General features: G+C 54.4%; 1 protein-coding gene across 1 annotated transcript in view; it reads left to right on the plus strand.

Annotated features, from left to right (window-relative positions):
* Positions 1 to 6,794, plus strand: part of GTPBP4 (GTP binding protein 4) — an 18,928-nt gene extending 12,134 nt beyond the window's left edge. The window contains exons 11-17 of the mRNA XM_059403978.1: positions 248 to 325; positions 595 to 646; positions 1,034 to 1,134; positions 2,072 to 2,269; positions 3,332 to 3,397; positions 5,245 to 5,388; positions 6,156 to 6,794. Coding sequence (XP_059259961.1) covers positions 248 to 325; positions 595 to 646; positions 1,034 to 1,134; positions 2,072 to 2,269; positions 3,332 to 3,397; positions 5,245 to 5,388; positions 6,156 to 6,308 — 792 coding nt within the window. The 3' untranslated portion in view covers positions 6,309 to 6,794. The remainder of the gene's footprint in view (positions 1 to 247; positions 326 to 594; positions 647 to 1,033; positions 1,135 to 2,071; positions 2,270 to 3,331; positions 3,398 to 5,244; positions 5,389 to 6,155) is intronic.
* Positions 6,795 to 16,499: the final 9,705 nt, after the last annotated feature.

Consider the following 16,499-nt stretch of genomic DNA (forward strand, 5'->3'; position numbering starts at 1 on the left):
CTTGTGATTTCTCTCTGTCAAATGAATAAATAAAATCTTTAAAAAAAAAAAAAAATAGATAGACTTTGGATCAGGTATGGAGTCTTCCTGTTTCCTTGCCCAGTTGGCCGTGCGGTTCTGCTCAGTGGTCTGTGGGATTGGAACTGGTCTGACTTTGCAGAGAGGTGCGTGCCTCTGCTTTTTCTCTCATGTTCCTTTTGCATTCAGCAACGTGTTTCCGTAACTCCTTCTGGTGCTGTCCCCTCAGGAGAGGCTCCCTTTCATCCCCGAGGGAGTGGTGGCACGCAGGAAGAGAATGGACATCGGGGGGCCCAGGAGGAAGCGGGTAGGTCTGCTTCAGGGGTGCAGAGGGCCGTTTGTGCGTGGCGCGGGCACAGAGCAGGACACGAAGGGCAGAGAGCCCGTGCTGTCAGGCTCCGTGAGCACAGGTGTGAGTGGCGGGGTCCCCGGGACGTGGAGCTGGGCCTCACAGGCGTTAAAGGTGTGGGCCGGCAGGCTGGAGAAGAGGTCGCCTCCCGGCGGTGAGGGGACTCCCAGTTTTGCGCCGGGAAGGCCAGCGAGAGCTGACGGGAGAGCTCTGCCCTTCTGTTGCAGGAGCGAGACCTCGAAGTGGAGCTGGGAGACGATTACGTTCTGGACCTTCAGAGTAAGGGCCGACGTCCGGGTCGGGAAGCCGCGGAAGGGTTCCGTGCCCGCACGTCCTGCAGCTGCACCTGAATCCCTGTCTTTGAGAAGAGATTGGGCCCTGAGGCTTCTTAACGGGCGGTTTTGGTGGCTTCAGGAGGGCGGCGTTTAGCTCGTGTGGTGCACAGGGGCTGGCGTCTGCCGCTGCTGCCACCGCCTTCGCCTCCCCTTCTGCGCCCGCGGTCCTGCGGCACTTGCTGGCCCGCCCTGGCGTGTGTCCTTTGTTAGGGGTGGGGCACCAGGGCTCTGTTGTTTGCCTGGCGAGGCGGGTGTGAGAAGTCACTTTGGGCACATCGTGGTTGAAGGTATTAAAAACTGTAGTAAACACAACCTTTCTTTTCTGCTTCAGAATACTGGGATCTGATGAATTCCTCCGAGAAATACGACAAGATACCAGAGATCTGGGAAGGCCACAACGTAGCGGATTATATTGATCCTGACATCATGCAGGTCTGTGTCACTCGCTGAACTGTGTGATTTTATTCCTTACGTGACCGTGAAGGTATCAGCATGGCCAGTGGCCTGTCTGGACGTGTCGCCCGTGTTCCTTCTACACCGTGAGCCTCCTCACCCCACCACCAATGGCCTCTCCTGCCGAGGGTCCTGGAGACCCCAGGGCTCTGCTCCTTTGTGGGGCAGGTGCGCTCCGTGGGTTGCGAGCTCCCCGCCCTCCTACTGGACCCGCTCTTGCCTCCTGGAGCCCTGCTCCTTGGCGGCGGCTCCCTCCTGCTGCTATCTCTTCGCGGGTTCTTTTTCTTCAGAAAACGGAATCTTTCTTAAAGCCTTTGTCCTCTGCTGGGCAGGCTCCTTCATTTGCACACTGAGGCCCACACTCCAGCCCCAGGAACCCGGTCATGGGCTCCTTTAATCTCCAACCCCCGCGCTGGGCCTGAACTCAGGATCCCGAGATGAGGAGTTGCACGCTCCACAGGCCGAGCCCGCCAGGCGCTCTCATAACCGGTTTCTTATTAACTGTGTAGCCAGCGGTGGCGTTTGTGTTTGGGGATGGACTTAGAATGGATAAAGGGAGTGTTACAGTCACATATCAGCTCACATTGATGTTTCTAGTTTTACAGCAGGAGGTGTTCGCGTGTGTGTGTGTGTGTGTGTACACACGTGCGGTGGAGGGGCGTGCTGGGGAGTGAGGGGGGTAATGGTTGCGTATTTCACCTTGACGTCTGCAGTAATCGTCAGCAAAGAGGGATTGGCACCGGATGGCTCCTGGGGTTTGTGGGCTCACTGCTGGGGGGTGAGCTGGGCGTCCCTGCGTGGGACCGAGTGCAGCGCCCATCGCCCCCTGAGAGGCCGAGGGGAACTGAGCTCCTGTAGGAATATTGTTACACTTGGGAGTTTTCACTGTTGTGTTTAATGACAATTCTTTTTAAAGAAATTAGAAGAATTAGAAAAAGAAGAAGAACTCAGGACAGCAGCAGGCGAGTACGACAGCGAGTCTGACAGCGAGGATGAGGAGATGGGGGAGATCCGCCGGCTGGCGAAGCAAATTCGGGAGAAAAAGAAGCTGAAAATTCTGCAGTCCAAGGAGAAGAACACACAGGGCCCCAGGATGCCACGGACCGCTAAGAAGGCAAGTTCTGTGTTTCCAGAGTGCCAGGACCAGCTCCCGTGGGTGTCGGGTTCTCGCACAGCCGTTGCCAAGTGACATTTCATCCCAGATGGGGCTGTGGGATTGCACATACATTGTACTGTCGACAGGTACCGGTGTTGGAGGTGGGTTGAGCCCCGGTCAGCCGGATTCTGCCGACGGCTCCCTTTCCTCGTGACTTCTGGGTTCCGCACTGTTGGAGGCAGCTTCTTTGCAGCCGAACAGAGTGAGGTGGTGGTTTGAGATTTGTGGCAGGAAAGCCATCAGCCACCCTGTTCCTGTTGCTTATTTTCTGTGCGAGTCAGGGTTCATCTTACAGAAGCCTGAGCCAGTCCGGCTGAAGTCCGTGGACAGTTTCTTGGCTCCTGTGACAGGTTAGGAAGGGGGGGTCACACTTTAGGCACGAACGGTTTGAATGGTATGAGAATTCTTTCCGGTCTCAGTCCCGTCTCTGTAGGAGTTTTCTCTCCTGCTCTGTGCTCGCCAGGGCGGCAGAGAGGCCAGGTGCTGTGGCACCCTGAGACCACAGGGTGTGGTAGACAGGATGGTGTGTGGGGCAGCTAAAGTGTGACAGGAGTGGAAGGGAACACTGACGTTGCAGACACCTCGTAAAGGATGAAGTGTGTCTGAGATACTGTTTTCAGGAGATGGCAAGTGAGTGGTTCCTGGTAGATGGGCCGTCTGTCTGTGTCCCCTGTGGGGCTCGGTGGGTTTGGAAGGAGATGCTGTGGCTGGAGTTTGCGTCTTGGGGCACATCATGTGACCTCAGCGCCAGGGACCCTGCTCGCAGAGACCCCCCGCAGAGTTGTGCGGAATCCAAGGACATGGCATGTATGTCGTCTTATCCGTGGCCACTGCTTGGGAGGTGCTGGTTTCAGCAGCTTTAGTGCCTGTTTAAAAATACGGACATGAGCTCGATTACAAGACTTAATTCCTAGAAGAAATGTATTGTAGGTCATTGTAAAAGGTACATTTTCCCTTCGATCTCTTTTTTAAACATTCCATCAAAGTGACTTTGCTTAAATTCCTTTCCCCCACGTCCAGGTTCAGCGGAAAGTCTTGGAGGATGAGATGCGCAGTCTTGGTGTGGACATGGATGACAAAGACAATGTAAGTGCGTGGAGATGGTCCTGGGGCACAGATGGCTCAGCCTTAGGACACCAGCTCTTCGAAATCCGGGGCTGGAAGAGCTGGTTACAGAAGAGAGGGGACCTGGGAGCGCGTGTGTCGAGCTCAGCATGGAGGTGCTGACTGAGAGCTGAACGCGCTTGTCCCACCGCTGTCTGGGGCCCCTCGGACCGCTCAGAGCACTCGGCTCCGGGGCCCCTGCGGGTGGTGCAGACGCTGTGTTCAGCGTCTGTTCTTGTTCCCGCAGCGGGAGTGGAGGGACGCCGGGCACGCTTCATGGGACCCTGCCTGTGGGCCGGCCCCAGTGCACGCATGTTTTTTGGGGTTTGGTTTTTCTTTTTGTTTTTGTTCCTTTTCTTCTTTTTGTCAGCTTTTTGTCGTATTCGTGCCTACATCGTCTTCCATTCCTGGTTAACGAAAAATACGAAAGCTACCAAAACCACAAAAGAAAAAAATCACTTGTGTTTGTAGCGCACAGAAATGATCTAGACGGACATGCAGGGTACACCTTTTTATTCAGCTTTCTATGGGGAGGGCTTGAACTTGCTCTTTTTTCCTTTAAAATGTATTTATAGCTGTATTCTGTACATCATGCCTATTTCCCATTGTGGTGTAGCATTTTTAGGGTAACTTTCGAGTAAAAAGTGTTAGTTTAGCCTGAGCTTCTTGGGTGGGTTGTTGTTTAAAAATTCATTGGGTGTCAACTCAGAATACGCAGTGGCGTGTAAGTAACGTACAATACAGTAGAAGTAATCTGTGTCTGGGAAAATACAAGTTAGACTGTCAGAGAACAAAACATAAACTTGTTTTTTTAATTTTTAACTTGAATTTTCATATTGGTGACTTGGGTCTTCACGTCTTGGCTTCAGCTTAGTGACCACATAGATGTATGAGGGTTTACTGAGTTTGTCCGCATGAGAGGAGTTTAGGCTGTGAGTAGTTCAGAACTCTTCCCGGGGCCCAGCCATTAAAATGTATGTCACGTAACTATTGGAATTCTGATTTTTTTCCTTGATGAATGATGCTGGAGCATATATATTTTTTTAAGATTTTATTTATTTTACAGCGAGTCTGTATGAGCAGATCGGGCGGGGGCAGAGGGAGAAGAATCGGGAGCTCGCTCCCTGCTGTGCACGGAGCGCAACGCTGAGCTCGACCCCAGGGCCCCCAGATCATGACTTGAGCTGAACTGTCTGAGCTCCCCAGGCACCTCTGGAGCATATATGTTTTTGTATAAAGTAACTTTTTTGTATTCCAGATTATTTTATTAAAACAGGTTCCTGAATTAGAATAACTAAAATCAAAAGATAATGTGTTAAAGCTCTTTTCCGAAGGGTTAGACTAATTCGGCTTTTAATCAGCGTGCGAGTGCCATGTCCGCGCGGAGCGTTCTGTTGACGAGTGTGCGTGAGGGTTGAGCCGTGCTGGCTGCCGGCCTCTGCGCCTGTCGAGCAGGGCTCCTGCCCAGGGGAGGTCACCATGTCTGCTGAACCTCAGCTCGGAGCTTTCTGGGGGCTGCCTCCTGTGGTAACCCCAGAGCTGGAGAGGAGAGAACACTACATCTGAAATAGAAGCTGGGCTGTCAGTCTCCCGATCTGCGGTGTGGGAGAACGTCGTGGCGCGGCCGGCTTGTAGTGGATGCTCTCTGACGGAGTTAAACCCCCATCCGTGACATAAAGCGGCGGTCGAGTAGGAAGGAGCATTCGGCCGGTGACTAACACAATGTCCCAAGAGCTGTAGCTTGTTCAGTCGCGTCTTTCAGAACTCTCAAGTGTCCTGTCCCCTTGTCAGTGTAATTTCGTGTGTGTGACCACATTCGTGCTTTCCAGGCCCATTACGCGGTCCAGGCCAGGAGGTCCCGGAGCGTTACCAGGAAGAGGAAGCGGGAGGACTCTGCCCCACCCCCGTCTGTAGCCCGCAGCCGCAGCTGCTCTCGGCCTCCACGGGATGTGTCTGGCCTTCGGGACGTCAAGGTTAGTCCCTCTGATGTGCGATAGAAAGCAGGGGCCTCTGTTGGTGGCTCATGGACTCAGGCATGCCCTGCAGCTGTCGTTCCGAGGTCAGGGGCCACAGGTGGGGACCGGTGCCCCCCGAGAGGCCAGCTCGGCACTCTGGACCCTTGCCCTAGTGCTGTCCTCCCGTGGGTGGCGGAAGCATGGTGTCCTAGGACTCTGCTCAGAACCGGGCCCAGAGCCCTCCAGGGGTGGTTGTGGTCAGTCTTTTGGGAACGACATTGGATATATACAGACTCTTTCACTGAAGCTTTTCTTATTAAATAAACACAGAAATGGTTACTTTTGGCATTTCGAAAGTTCGGGTACAGGAGAAAGTGTATATGAACTGGCAAACCGTTTACTTGATGGAAGCCTGGAGATTTCCATCTTCTCGATACCTGGATTTAGTAAGACCTGTTGCCGCTCGTCACATGGGAGCGGTTGGTTTTGTGGGCTGACTCTGTTTTCTTGTTTGTGTAAGAGGGAGCCATAGCCGATGGGCCCAATCTTCCGGTTCCTGCTGGGCGCAGGACTTGTCTAGACAGAATGTTGTTCCCGTCCTCGCGGGCACAGGGTCGAGCTCTGCGGCCCCTGGGTCCCAGGGCAAAGTGCAGCGACAGACTCGACTCGTCAGCGCTTCTCCTCACAGAAGAGATGTGGGCCGTGGAGACAGACTGCTGGCCGGTCGCGACAGGCGTGTAGACACTTGGGAGTTAATGTGTGTTGTGTGTTCTTGTGCTCTGCAGATGGTGAAAAAAGCCAAAACTATGATGAAGAGTGCGCAGAAGAAGATGAACCGCCTGGGGAGGAAGGGGGAAGCCGACCGACACGTGTTCGATATGAAACCCAAGCACTTGCTCTCCGGGAAGCGGAAAGCCGGGAAGAAGGACAGGCGGTAGCGGCCTCCGCCGCGGCGGCATTCTGGCAGGGCGGGGGGCCCGGCCTCTTCTGGGGGGGGGTCCCGGCCTGTAGACTGCAGAGAGTGAGGACATCCGGAGCTCTGCCTGCTTCGCTGTCCGCAGGGTGCGCGGCTGCCGGACGTTGGTGCTGCCCCAGCACTGGTCTTCGGAGGGCGCGGTGGGTTCTGTGTTTAGGGAGTTCTGATCGCTTCAGGTCTGCAGAACTGGAAAGGTTGACTGACGTGAATGTGTGTTTTGAAGGAGAAAAATCTTACTCCTTTCTGCAGCCGAGGGAACTCTGGCTCATGTGCATCGCGTCTTTTTTGAGGAGAGAACACCTCTGCTTGGGGACACAGGCCGCCAGCCGGCCTACTAAGAGCCAGCGCCTGTGCTAGATGATTTTCTAGTCCTTTCTCCGCGATGTGAGTACCCTTGTAATCTGTCTGCAACTAGCTCATCCAGAATAAACCGCTCAAAGAAAGTCGTTTCGGTTGATTTAGTTTTTTGTTGTTGTTTAGTTATAAATCACTGTAGTTTGGCAAAATAAAAAGGAAAAAAAAAATAACTCATATGTTTTCAGAACAAATCTTACCCCTTCGTGGGGTAAGATGTTGCGCAGTGCGGCAGCCGAGCGTGACCTCTGCTGCTTGTGTGAAGAGACCAGCGTGGTCCAGCGAAGCACAGCCCACCCCCGCTTCCGTAGAAGCCCACGTGGCCGCCCGCGCACCCGCAGTCACAGTGTGGCGCTGCCTCGGTGCGTGCCGAGCGGCCGTCTTCAGGCTTCCCTCACGTGTTGTAGTTTTCTTACAGGCGTGTCTAACAAGTGCTGTGTTTTGGGGGTGTAAAGTCGGATTCCCGAGTACGTGTGCTGAAAAAGATTCATTTAAGAGAAGCTGAAATGCACGTGGTGCTGGGGAGACAGGAACCATCTCTGTGCGGGGATCACAGCTGCGGAGCCGTTCTGCAGCTCGGGTCTCTCGGGAGGCTGCGTCTTGCGGGGAAGGGCTTGGCTGGCAAATCCATCAGTTTGGGTCAGTTTTATCCCTTGTGGCTTTGGTGTTCACATAGCACTCCTTGCCCCGGGGCAGGCGGTGTGTGTGTTGCTGTGGCTGCTTGTGTGGGCTAGAGGGGGTGGTGAGGACCTTATCCCCCAAAGGTTAGGATTCTAGGTTTAGATCGTTGACTGCTGGCCACTGCTGGCGCAGCAACTGTGGGGGCGCCTGGGTGGCTCAGTGGGCTAAAGCCTCTGCCTTCGGCTCAGGTCATGATCTCAGGGTCCTGGGATTGAGTCCCGCATCGGGCTCTCTGCTCAGCGGGGATCCTGCTTCCTCCTCTCTCTCTGCCTGCCTCTCTGCCTACTTGTGATCTCTGTCTGTCAAATAAATAAATAAAATCTTTAAGAAAAAGGAAGAAAAGCAACTACATGTGAAGGGAACTTGGCGAGACCACACACGCTCCAGGAGGGACACATGCTCCGAGGAGAACTATGGGACCTTCAGTGTTTAGCTCTGGCTGGCACAGTGATATCCTTAAAACAAGGGAGAGTATCTGGTTTCCAGAATTCCCACATTATAAGATTTCAGATGCCCAGTTCTCAACAAAATCACAAGGCATACAAAAAAGTAGGGAAGTGTGTGGTCCATGAAAGGAAAAAATGCTGTCTCAGGAGAACGAGATGGTGACGGCCCGGATAGACGGTTTACGACGACCATCCTAAAGAGCCAGAGCTGAAGGAGGAAGCGCGGAATCAGGAAAATGACGTGTGAACGAAGAAACAGAAAAGAGCAACAGGTGCCCCAAATCCCAGAGCTGGGGAGTGTAAGTAACAAAATTAAAAAGGTAGATCAATGATATCAAATCTCTCTGCTTCAAAGGAAATAATCAGTGAAAGAGACCTTACGAAATGGGAGGAAATATTTGCAAACAATGTATTTTTTTTTTTTTTTTAAGATTTTCTTATTTGACAGAGAGAGACACAGCGAGAGAGGGAACACCAGCAGGGGGAGTGGGAGAGGGAGAAGCAGGCTTCCTGCTGGGCCGAGAGCCAGATGCGGGGCTCCATCCCAGGACCCTGAGATCATGACCCGAGCTGAAGAAAGACGCTTAATCACTGAGCCACCCAGGCGCCCCAAACAATGGATCGTATGAAATTAATAAGCAGAACACATTCCTACAGGCAATTCTCCAAAGAGGATGCACAAATAACCAATCAGCACGTGAAAAGATGCCGAAAATCACTAATACAGAGGAATGAAGATGAAACCTACGTGAGCTCACTCCCACCAGGATGGACACTCGAGAGAACAGGTGTTGGCGCGGACGCGGAGAAGGGACCGCTCGTGCGCTGTTGGGGGGAATGCAGACTGGTGCAGCCGCTGTGGAGAACAGTCTGGAGGGTCCTCAGGAAGCTAGAGTTCTCACGAGCCAGCAGTTCCACTTCTAGGTAGAAACCCAAAAGAAGGGGGCCTGGGAGGCTCCGTTGGTTAAGCGACTGACTTCACCTCAGGTTATGATCCCATAGTCCCAGGATCGAGTCCCACGTTGGGGTTTCTGCTCAGTGGGGTGCCTGTTTCTCCCTCTGACCTTCCCCCTTTCATGCTTTCCCTCTAAAATAAATAAAATCTTTTTTTTTAAAAGATTTTATTTATTTATTTGACAGAAATCACAGGTAAGCAGAGAGGCAGGCAGAGAGAGAGGAGGAAGCAGGTTCCCCACTGAGCAGGGAGCCTGATGCGGGACTTGATCCCAGGACCCTGGGATCATGACCTGAGCCGAAGGCAGAGGCTTAACCCACTGAGCCACCCAGGCGCCCCTCGAATAAATAAAATCTAAAAATAAAAAGCCCCAAAGAATTCTAAGTAGGATCTCCAAGAGATGTGTGCACCTCACTCTCTGCAGAATTACAGCAGTCTGTAGGAGGGCACACCCTCGAGTCCGGGGATGGGCGGATGAGTAGAGGGCCCAGAGAAAAGCGGGCACGAGGGCCAGAGCGTGGATGGACCGTGAGGACCTTGCCGCAGAAGATAAGCCATTGAGGAATGGAAGCGTACCCGGTGGCTCAACCCGAGGTCTCGAGTCCGACCGTCAAAATCCCGGAGATGGGCAGTTGAGGGGCGGAAGCGGCCCGGGAGGGATTGTTGTTTCATGGGGACAGAGTCTCCGTTTCGCAGGATGTAGAAGTTGTGAAGGTGTGGGTGGACTGAACAGCACCGGCCGGTGTACTTAGAGACGGGTGACGCGGCAACCGGCGGTGTAAGTGTTTCTGAAACGAAACTTTCAGCAAAGAACAGCCCTGGCCCAGTGGCTCAAGTGGTGAATTTCTGCCAAACACTTAAAAAACATCAATCCTTCAAGTGTTCCCAGAAACAGACAAGGCGCGCCTCGGAAGTGATCCCATGGGGCCGGCCTTGCGGGGACACCGAGGCCCGGGCAAACACCGGAGAGCAGGGACCGCGGTGAGCGCCGGCGCGGGAGCCTCCACGGAAGGCCCGCGGGGCTCTGCGCGCAGGACGGAGGGTCGCGCGGCCCGGAGGCTCCCGGGCGTCCAGGACGGCGGGCGGGCAGAGGGGACGCGTCCGGTCAACGCCGCGGCGCGGGCGAGGACCAGGAGAGCCCGGGACCGTCCGATCCCGCGCGGTACCCGCTCCCGCGAAAGGTCGAAGCCCGCGGCGGCGGCGTGAACGGCGGGTGGAGCGCGCGGCCGCGGCCCCGTCGGTCCTCGGAGACCCGGCCCAGGCCGCCCCCGCGCGGGCCCCGCGGCTGCCCGGCCCTGAGGTCCCGGCCGGGGCGGCCGTGTGGACCGGGAAGGAGGGGACCAAGGGGTCTCCGTGGCGGGCGCGGAGCTGCGGGACCGCACGGCCGCGAGGACGAGCCGGTCCGGCCGCGGGACGCTCAGGCTCCGGCCCCCGCGGGACGCCGGACGAACGAGCCCCGTTTCTGGAAGGGGCGACGCACGGAAGGACCTGGAACTGGCGGGCGCTGTGGCCGCTGCAGAGCGCGGGGCGCGGCTCGGGGACCGCGGAGAGACCCCGACCCCGACCCCGCCAGCGCCCAGGACGCGGGGGCTCCGGCTGTCCGTCCGGCTGTCGGTCCGCCTGGTTGTCCGGCCGCCCGGCTGTCCGCCCCGCTGTCCGTCCGCCCGGCTGTCCGTCCGTCCGGCTGTCCGTCCGTCCGGCTGTCCGTCCGCACCCCCCCCCCCGCGGCCCCCGTCGCCGTCCGGCCGCGCTTCCTGCGGGAGTCGAGCCGGGCTGCGCGCCCCACGACGGCCGCGCGCACCCGCAGGGGCAGAGCGGAGCGAAGGACCCCCACGTCCCGTCTGGGAGCGCGCCTGCGGGCTGCGGCCATCGGGGGCGAGCGGGGCCGGAGCGGGGACCCCCGGAGGCCGCGTGTGGCCCGCAGCTGGGGCGGCCCGCGAGCGCGGTCCTGCGGCGCCCGGAGCCCCTCCGAGCGGAACGACGGCTCTACAGGCAGCCGCACCTCCCGAGCAGGCCCGCGGGGATGGGGACAGTGAGTACATGGAGCAGAGGCACCCGGCCTGGGGGACAGCCCAGGGCAGGGACGTTTACTGTGGCAGCGGTTGTCAAGAACCTCATCCCGCGGAGGAGCTGGCCGTCAGGTTGGGCCCTGCAGCCTCCGTGAGGGGCTCCGCAGTCCCCTGAGCCCATCACCCCCCCACCGCACCCCACACTGCTGGCAGAAGCCCCAGCACCGAGGTCTGCCCTGGGTCAGGCCTCCAGGCTGGCTGCAGGCCCCTGAGCCTCGCGGTGCGGGTGACGGCGCCTGTCCTGGGCCCTGGGAGCTGGCTCCGTGCTGGTGGCAGCCGGCCTACTCCGGGACACTGTCCTCGCCTGGAAACCTGGACTTAGCTTGACTTCCACTTTACTTCCCTTCCTTGTTCCAACCTCTCCCTTGTCCTCTCCCAAGATGTCAAAAAGAAATGCGATCTCACTGATTCATTCCACAACGTCAGCATAACTTCCTGCACACCCTGAAGCTCCCTCTCCGGTGGGCGCTCTCCTGGCCCAACCCTCTCGGGGTCTCAGTCTCTTGTCCTCTTTTCGGCGTGTGCTAACCTGCTTAGAAAACCTGCCGTTTCCGGTGAAGAACGTTCCGTGGTCGTGCGCATGTCCCTGGAGCTAGAACATTCTCCGATGCTGGTGGCGTCAGCCAAAGCGCACACCGATTTCTGAATCAAGGACTGCGGTGACGCTTATGTTTACCTCGTGGACTGGCATCACCCGAAGACGAGGAAGGGCGGCACGGGGGGTTGATGCTGCATTCGTGCACCCACCCCTTGACCGTAACTGGGGGCTGTGAACTGCTTGGGAAGTTGGAGCATTTCAGGTCTTGGTTCAGGATGAGCTGGGTGAGACCAAGCAGTCCTAAATCTGGGCTGACTCTCCACAGAGACAGGTCACTTGTGAGTATCTGCCCACTGCTGGGAACCACTAGTCCCTTCCCCGCTGGGCGGAGGTGCCGGGCGCCCTTCCCTCCGGGCCTGGGTGTCCTTCCTCCACTCCTGAGCAGGCTAACTCCTCACCCGCAGCCTCAGGGAGCGGCTGTCCGCACCGCTGCTGCCGTATCACGGGCCTGAGTGTGGGTGTGGAGAGCGGGCACTGCGTTCCAGTCCGGCACTCGGCTGTAATGGGAAACGCGGGGCGTGCCAGCGTTTCAGATTCTCATTGTTCTTCGGGGTTTTGGCCACCCCGGGTAGTGTCCTCGCTGCGGAAGGGAGGCGTGATCATGGCACAGGCTTTAGGAGTCATTACCACTGTCTGGGCGCCTTTTGTTTTGTTCTTTGGTGTTAAGCTTGTCTTATTCCGGAAAGGATTTTATTTGATTTTTTAAAAAATATTTTATTTATTTGTGTCTTAGAGATAGAAAGAAAGAACACAAACAGGGAACAGCAGGCTGTGAGAGAAGCAGGCCCCCGGCTGAGCAGAGAGCCTGATTCGGGACTCGATCCCAGGACCCTGAGATCATGACCTGAGCTGAAGGCAGAGGCTTCACTGACTGAGCCACCCAGGCGCCGCTCCAGGACGGATTTTAGAAAATATGCGGGAATTACTGAATGAAACACCCCCAGCTGCCCCTTTCCGAAGGCATTTGTCTGAAGGAGTTGGCTGGGAGACCACTAAGGCAGGGGTCAAAGCGAGGATACCCAATGGCACCCGCGTCCTCTCTGCAGCCTGGGGGATGAGACGAGCTCTCCCAGAGCTTGGCCGTACACCGTGGCATCCGCGTGGGTGTGCGGACGTGCCCCCGCCTGCTGGCCCTCTCTCTCGGGGATCGCTTCCAGTCCCAAAATACTGGTTACACAGACCACACACAGCCTGACCTAATCCACCAAGGACAGTGTGAAACGCACAGTTGCCTCACAGCTCGTTATAAAATTAAACCAGAAATGACAGGTGTGGACTCTGATGCCAGATGACGTGTGTTTACTGCTCCAGTCCAGCCGGCCTTCCATGGCGCCCCGGGGCCATGGGCGATACTACGGAAAGTCAGCGGGGAAGAGAGTCCCTCAGTGCATTTTCCTTCTTCCTTTCTTTTTTCTTTTTTTTTTTTTAAGATTTTATTTATTTATTTGACAGAGATCACAAGTAGGCAGAGAGGCAGGCAGAGAGAGAGGAGGAAGCAGGCTCCCTGCTGAGCAGAGAGCCCGATGCGGGACTCGATCCCAGGACCCTGAGATCATGACCTGAGCTGAAGGCAGAGGCTTAACCCACTGAGCCACCCAGGCACCCCTCAGTGCATTTTAAAAAAGAACACGCTGCTCAGAAGAGACACATTTAAAAACAACTGAGAAAAATCTAATATGAAGGAGGAAAGTCAGTAAGAAAAAAGACCACAGCTGTGATGTACCAAGAAAACAAGGGTGGCCATCTGGGTAAAAGAATGAAAAGCACTCAGTTGGCCAAAATACCACAAAGTTCTATTAAACAGGAATTTAGGGGCGCCTGGGTGGCTCAGTGGGTTAAGCCGCTGCCTTCGGCTCAGGTCATGATCTCAGGGTCCTGGGATCGAGTCCCGCATCGGGCTCTCTGCTCAGCAGGGAGCCTGCTTCCCTTCCTCTCTCTCTGCCTGCCTCTCCATCTGCTCGTGATTTCTCTCTGTCAAATAAATAAATAAAATCTTAAAAAAAAAAAATTTAAAACAGGAATTTAGTGCAAATTTAAAACACAGGTGATGCAACAGTTTGAATCTTTGTATGTGTCCTGGCAGGGGAACTAGAGAAATCCATAATCATTTTGGATGTTCCATCATCCCACAAATAATAAGCGCATCAAAGAGAAAAAGTGAAGTTCTCAGTAACTGAAAACCCAGCAAATAGTAATCCAAGCATAACAAAACCCTTGGAATTTTCCTTTTGTGCTATTTTTTGGTGTGTGTGTGTGTGTGTGTGAGTGTGTGAGGGTGTGTGTGCGTGCACGTGTGTGTGTTTTAAATAGACTCCATGCCCAACACGGGGCTTGAGCTTACAACCCTGAGATCAAGAGTTCTGTGCTGTGTCCTGCCTTGGAACTTTCCTAAAGAAAATTTCAGTAGGATCTGAAAACAGCCACCCCATCCGTCACACACTCCAAGATCACGCAAAAGCATTAGAGCTTTAATACCAAAAGTAAGAAGTAAGCACACATGTCAGCCCGCCCTCCCACGCACCTCCTAGTGAATTTGGGGAATATCCCTGAGCAGGACGTGGGTGGGAAACTGCTTACAGGTTCAGACCTGTGCTGGGAGACCTGATTCACTTCTTTCAGAGTCGTGCAAATCAAGAGGATGACAGACACTGCTGATAATTGAATAGCAACATGTCTGACCGACTATGTGCTTTTCTATAGTGGAGCAAAGACACATTACTGTAAAAATCCTAGAAACATTGGACAAATACAGCTCAGTTTGGGTCACAAAGAAATGATAGCTAATAACTCAATAGCAAAACAATAATCTGATTAAAAATTGGCAGAGTTGTAAGCACATTTCTCCAAGGACGACATCCAGGTTGGCAGTAGATCCACAGAAAGATGGTCAACATCCCCGAGCATCAGGGAGATGCAAATCCAAACCCCAAGGAGATACCACCTCGGAATCAGCAGCACCAGAAACCACAGGTGCTGGCGAGGATGTGGAGAAACGGGAAGCTCGTGCACTGTTAAAGATTTTATTTATTTATTTGACGGACAGAGATCTGTCCGTGAGGATCCGGGCGGGCATCCAGCCTTACAAAAGAGTGGGGTCCCCATCCCTAGGAATGCCCACGGAATGGGCCCACCCATGTTGGGGGGAATGAAGCCATCAAGCAGATGGAAGGACCACCTCTACCACCCCTACCTGAGAATTCCGTGGCCTGCCGCCCCGGGACCCATTCACATGGCTCCGAGTTCTGTCCCTGTGCCCATCCCTCTCCTGGGGGCTGGGGCCAGCCAGGGGAGACCACATGCCCCCTCCCTACAGAGTCTTGGTTTTCTCATTCTCGTTCTCTGGCCAGTATAGGCTTGAAGACAGAATAATCAATTTTATTTATTTTTAAAATTTTGAGAGAGAATGCTCACAAGTAGGAGGGGCAGAGAGAGAAGCGGACTCCCTGCTGAGCAGGGAGTGGAACTGTCAGACTCCAGGATCACAGCCAAGAAGACGCTTCACCAACGGAGCCACCCAGGCGCCCCCAGAGTAATCAGTTTTATAGAAGACTACTTCTGGCCCCTAGAGGAGGTGTCAGACACCTATAGATTTTGAAGATCATGAATTTTAAGATAAAAAAGGTTTTGCTCTAAGGGTTTCATCAGGTCAAAGAACACTCATCCTTCCGTGTTCCAGACAGGCCTTCTACTACAGCGATAGCCATGACATCTAGGGCTGCCTGAAGGTTTACTGGGTGGACGAGGTGTGCAGTCCAGTGGCGCTCTTGGTTATGGATCCCTTGACTTTATTAAATGGCTAAATAATGGGATTCAAGTCTTAACAAAGCAGACAACAATATTAAAATGTGGTATTTCTTTTTATTGTTTTTGCTTTTCAGGAAAATTAGTATTTGCCACACGATCTTGCCTGAAGTTTTAAGTCAACTGTTAAGGGATTTTTCTATTGAATTTACAAAACATTTGCTTTGCTAGAACATTTCTCATCTTTTTGTTATTTGTTACACAACATTCGAGGACAATACGGCTGTCTTAAGATCTCAGACCTGAGAAATCTATGGCAAGACTTCTGGGAAGTGCATTAGTCAAGGTATAATTTAACAATTTGTTTTTAAAGATCTTATTTATTTGACAGCAAGAGAGAGTGAGAGAGAGAGCACAAGCAGGGGGAGCGGGAGAGAGAGAAGCAGGCTTCCTGCAGAGTGGGGAGCCCGACACAGGGCTCGATCCCAGGATCCTGGGAATGTGACCTGAGCCGAAGGCAGATGCCTATCGACGGAGCCACCGAGGCACCTCAGTCGAGGTATAACTGGAGTATGAATATATACACATCCCATAGCCCCAATCGGGAACACGGACAGTCCTATTTCTGTGAATGTTTTCCACCTACAATGTGGCCTCATGTTGTAGAAGTGGTTTTTGACTGGGGGTGCCTCTGTCTTCCAGGAGTCATTTGGCATCAGGGGTCCCGGGGACGGTCGCAGGGGAGGGTGTTACTGGCTTTGAGTGGGTAGAACCCAGGGAAGCAGCCGGACACCCCACAGCACACAGGATGAATTCTCACGGGGAATGAGCCAACCCACGTGTCTGCAGTGTCAAGGTAAGAAATCCTCCCCCAGCTGACTCGCCGTCCACCGGAGCGCGCGCTTTACTGCCTGGCGAAGACTATTGCAAAGATTTAATGACGGAGATCGGGACATACACCACTTAATTTCTCTTGAACCTCCTCCACTAGGTCCATCTGCTCGTACGGAGTGAACTTGGACGACTGTGATGTCGCTAAGCAAGCAGTTCCCCTGCACGTTCTTCTAGACTGTGGGAAGAATGTGAGGATTCGTGGAGCGTCCGGCAAGAGCGAGGTGTTCTCTGCTCGCGGCTGGGACCATCTCAACACTCGGAGAACGAAGAGCTTCACCTACTGTTCCTGCGTTACGTGCGTGACTGGGCACTAAGGCGCACTTGCCCTCTGCGTGGACAGCGACCTCTCACAGTGTCTTCTATGAATAACAACGCGCACATGGGGTGTGTGACAAAAATTAACAGGTGGGTCGTA

This window comes from Mustela nigripes, chromosome 6 (genome assembly GCF_022355385.1).
Source record: "Mustela nigripes isolate SB6536 chromosome 6, MUSNIG.SB6536, whole genome shotgun sequence".
NCBI lineage: Eukaryota > Metazoa > Chordata > Mammalia > Carnivora > Mustelidae > Mustela > Mustela nigripes.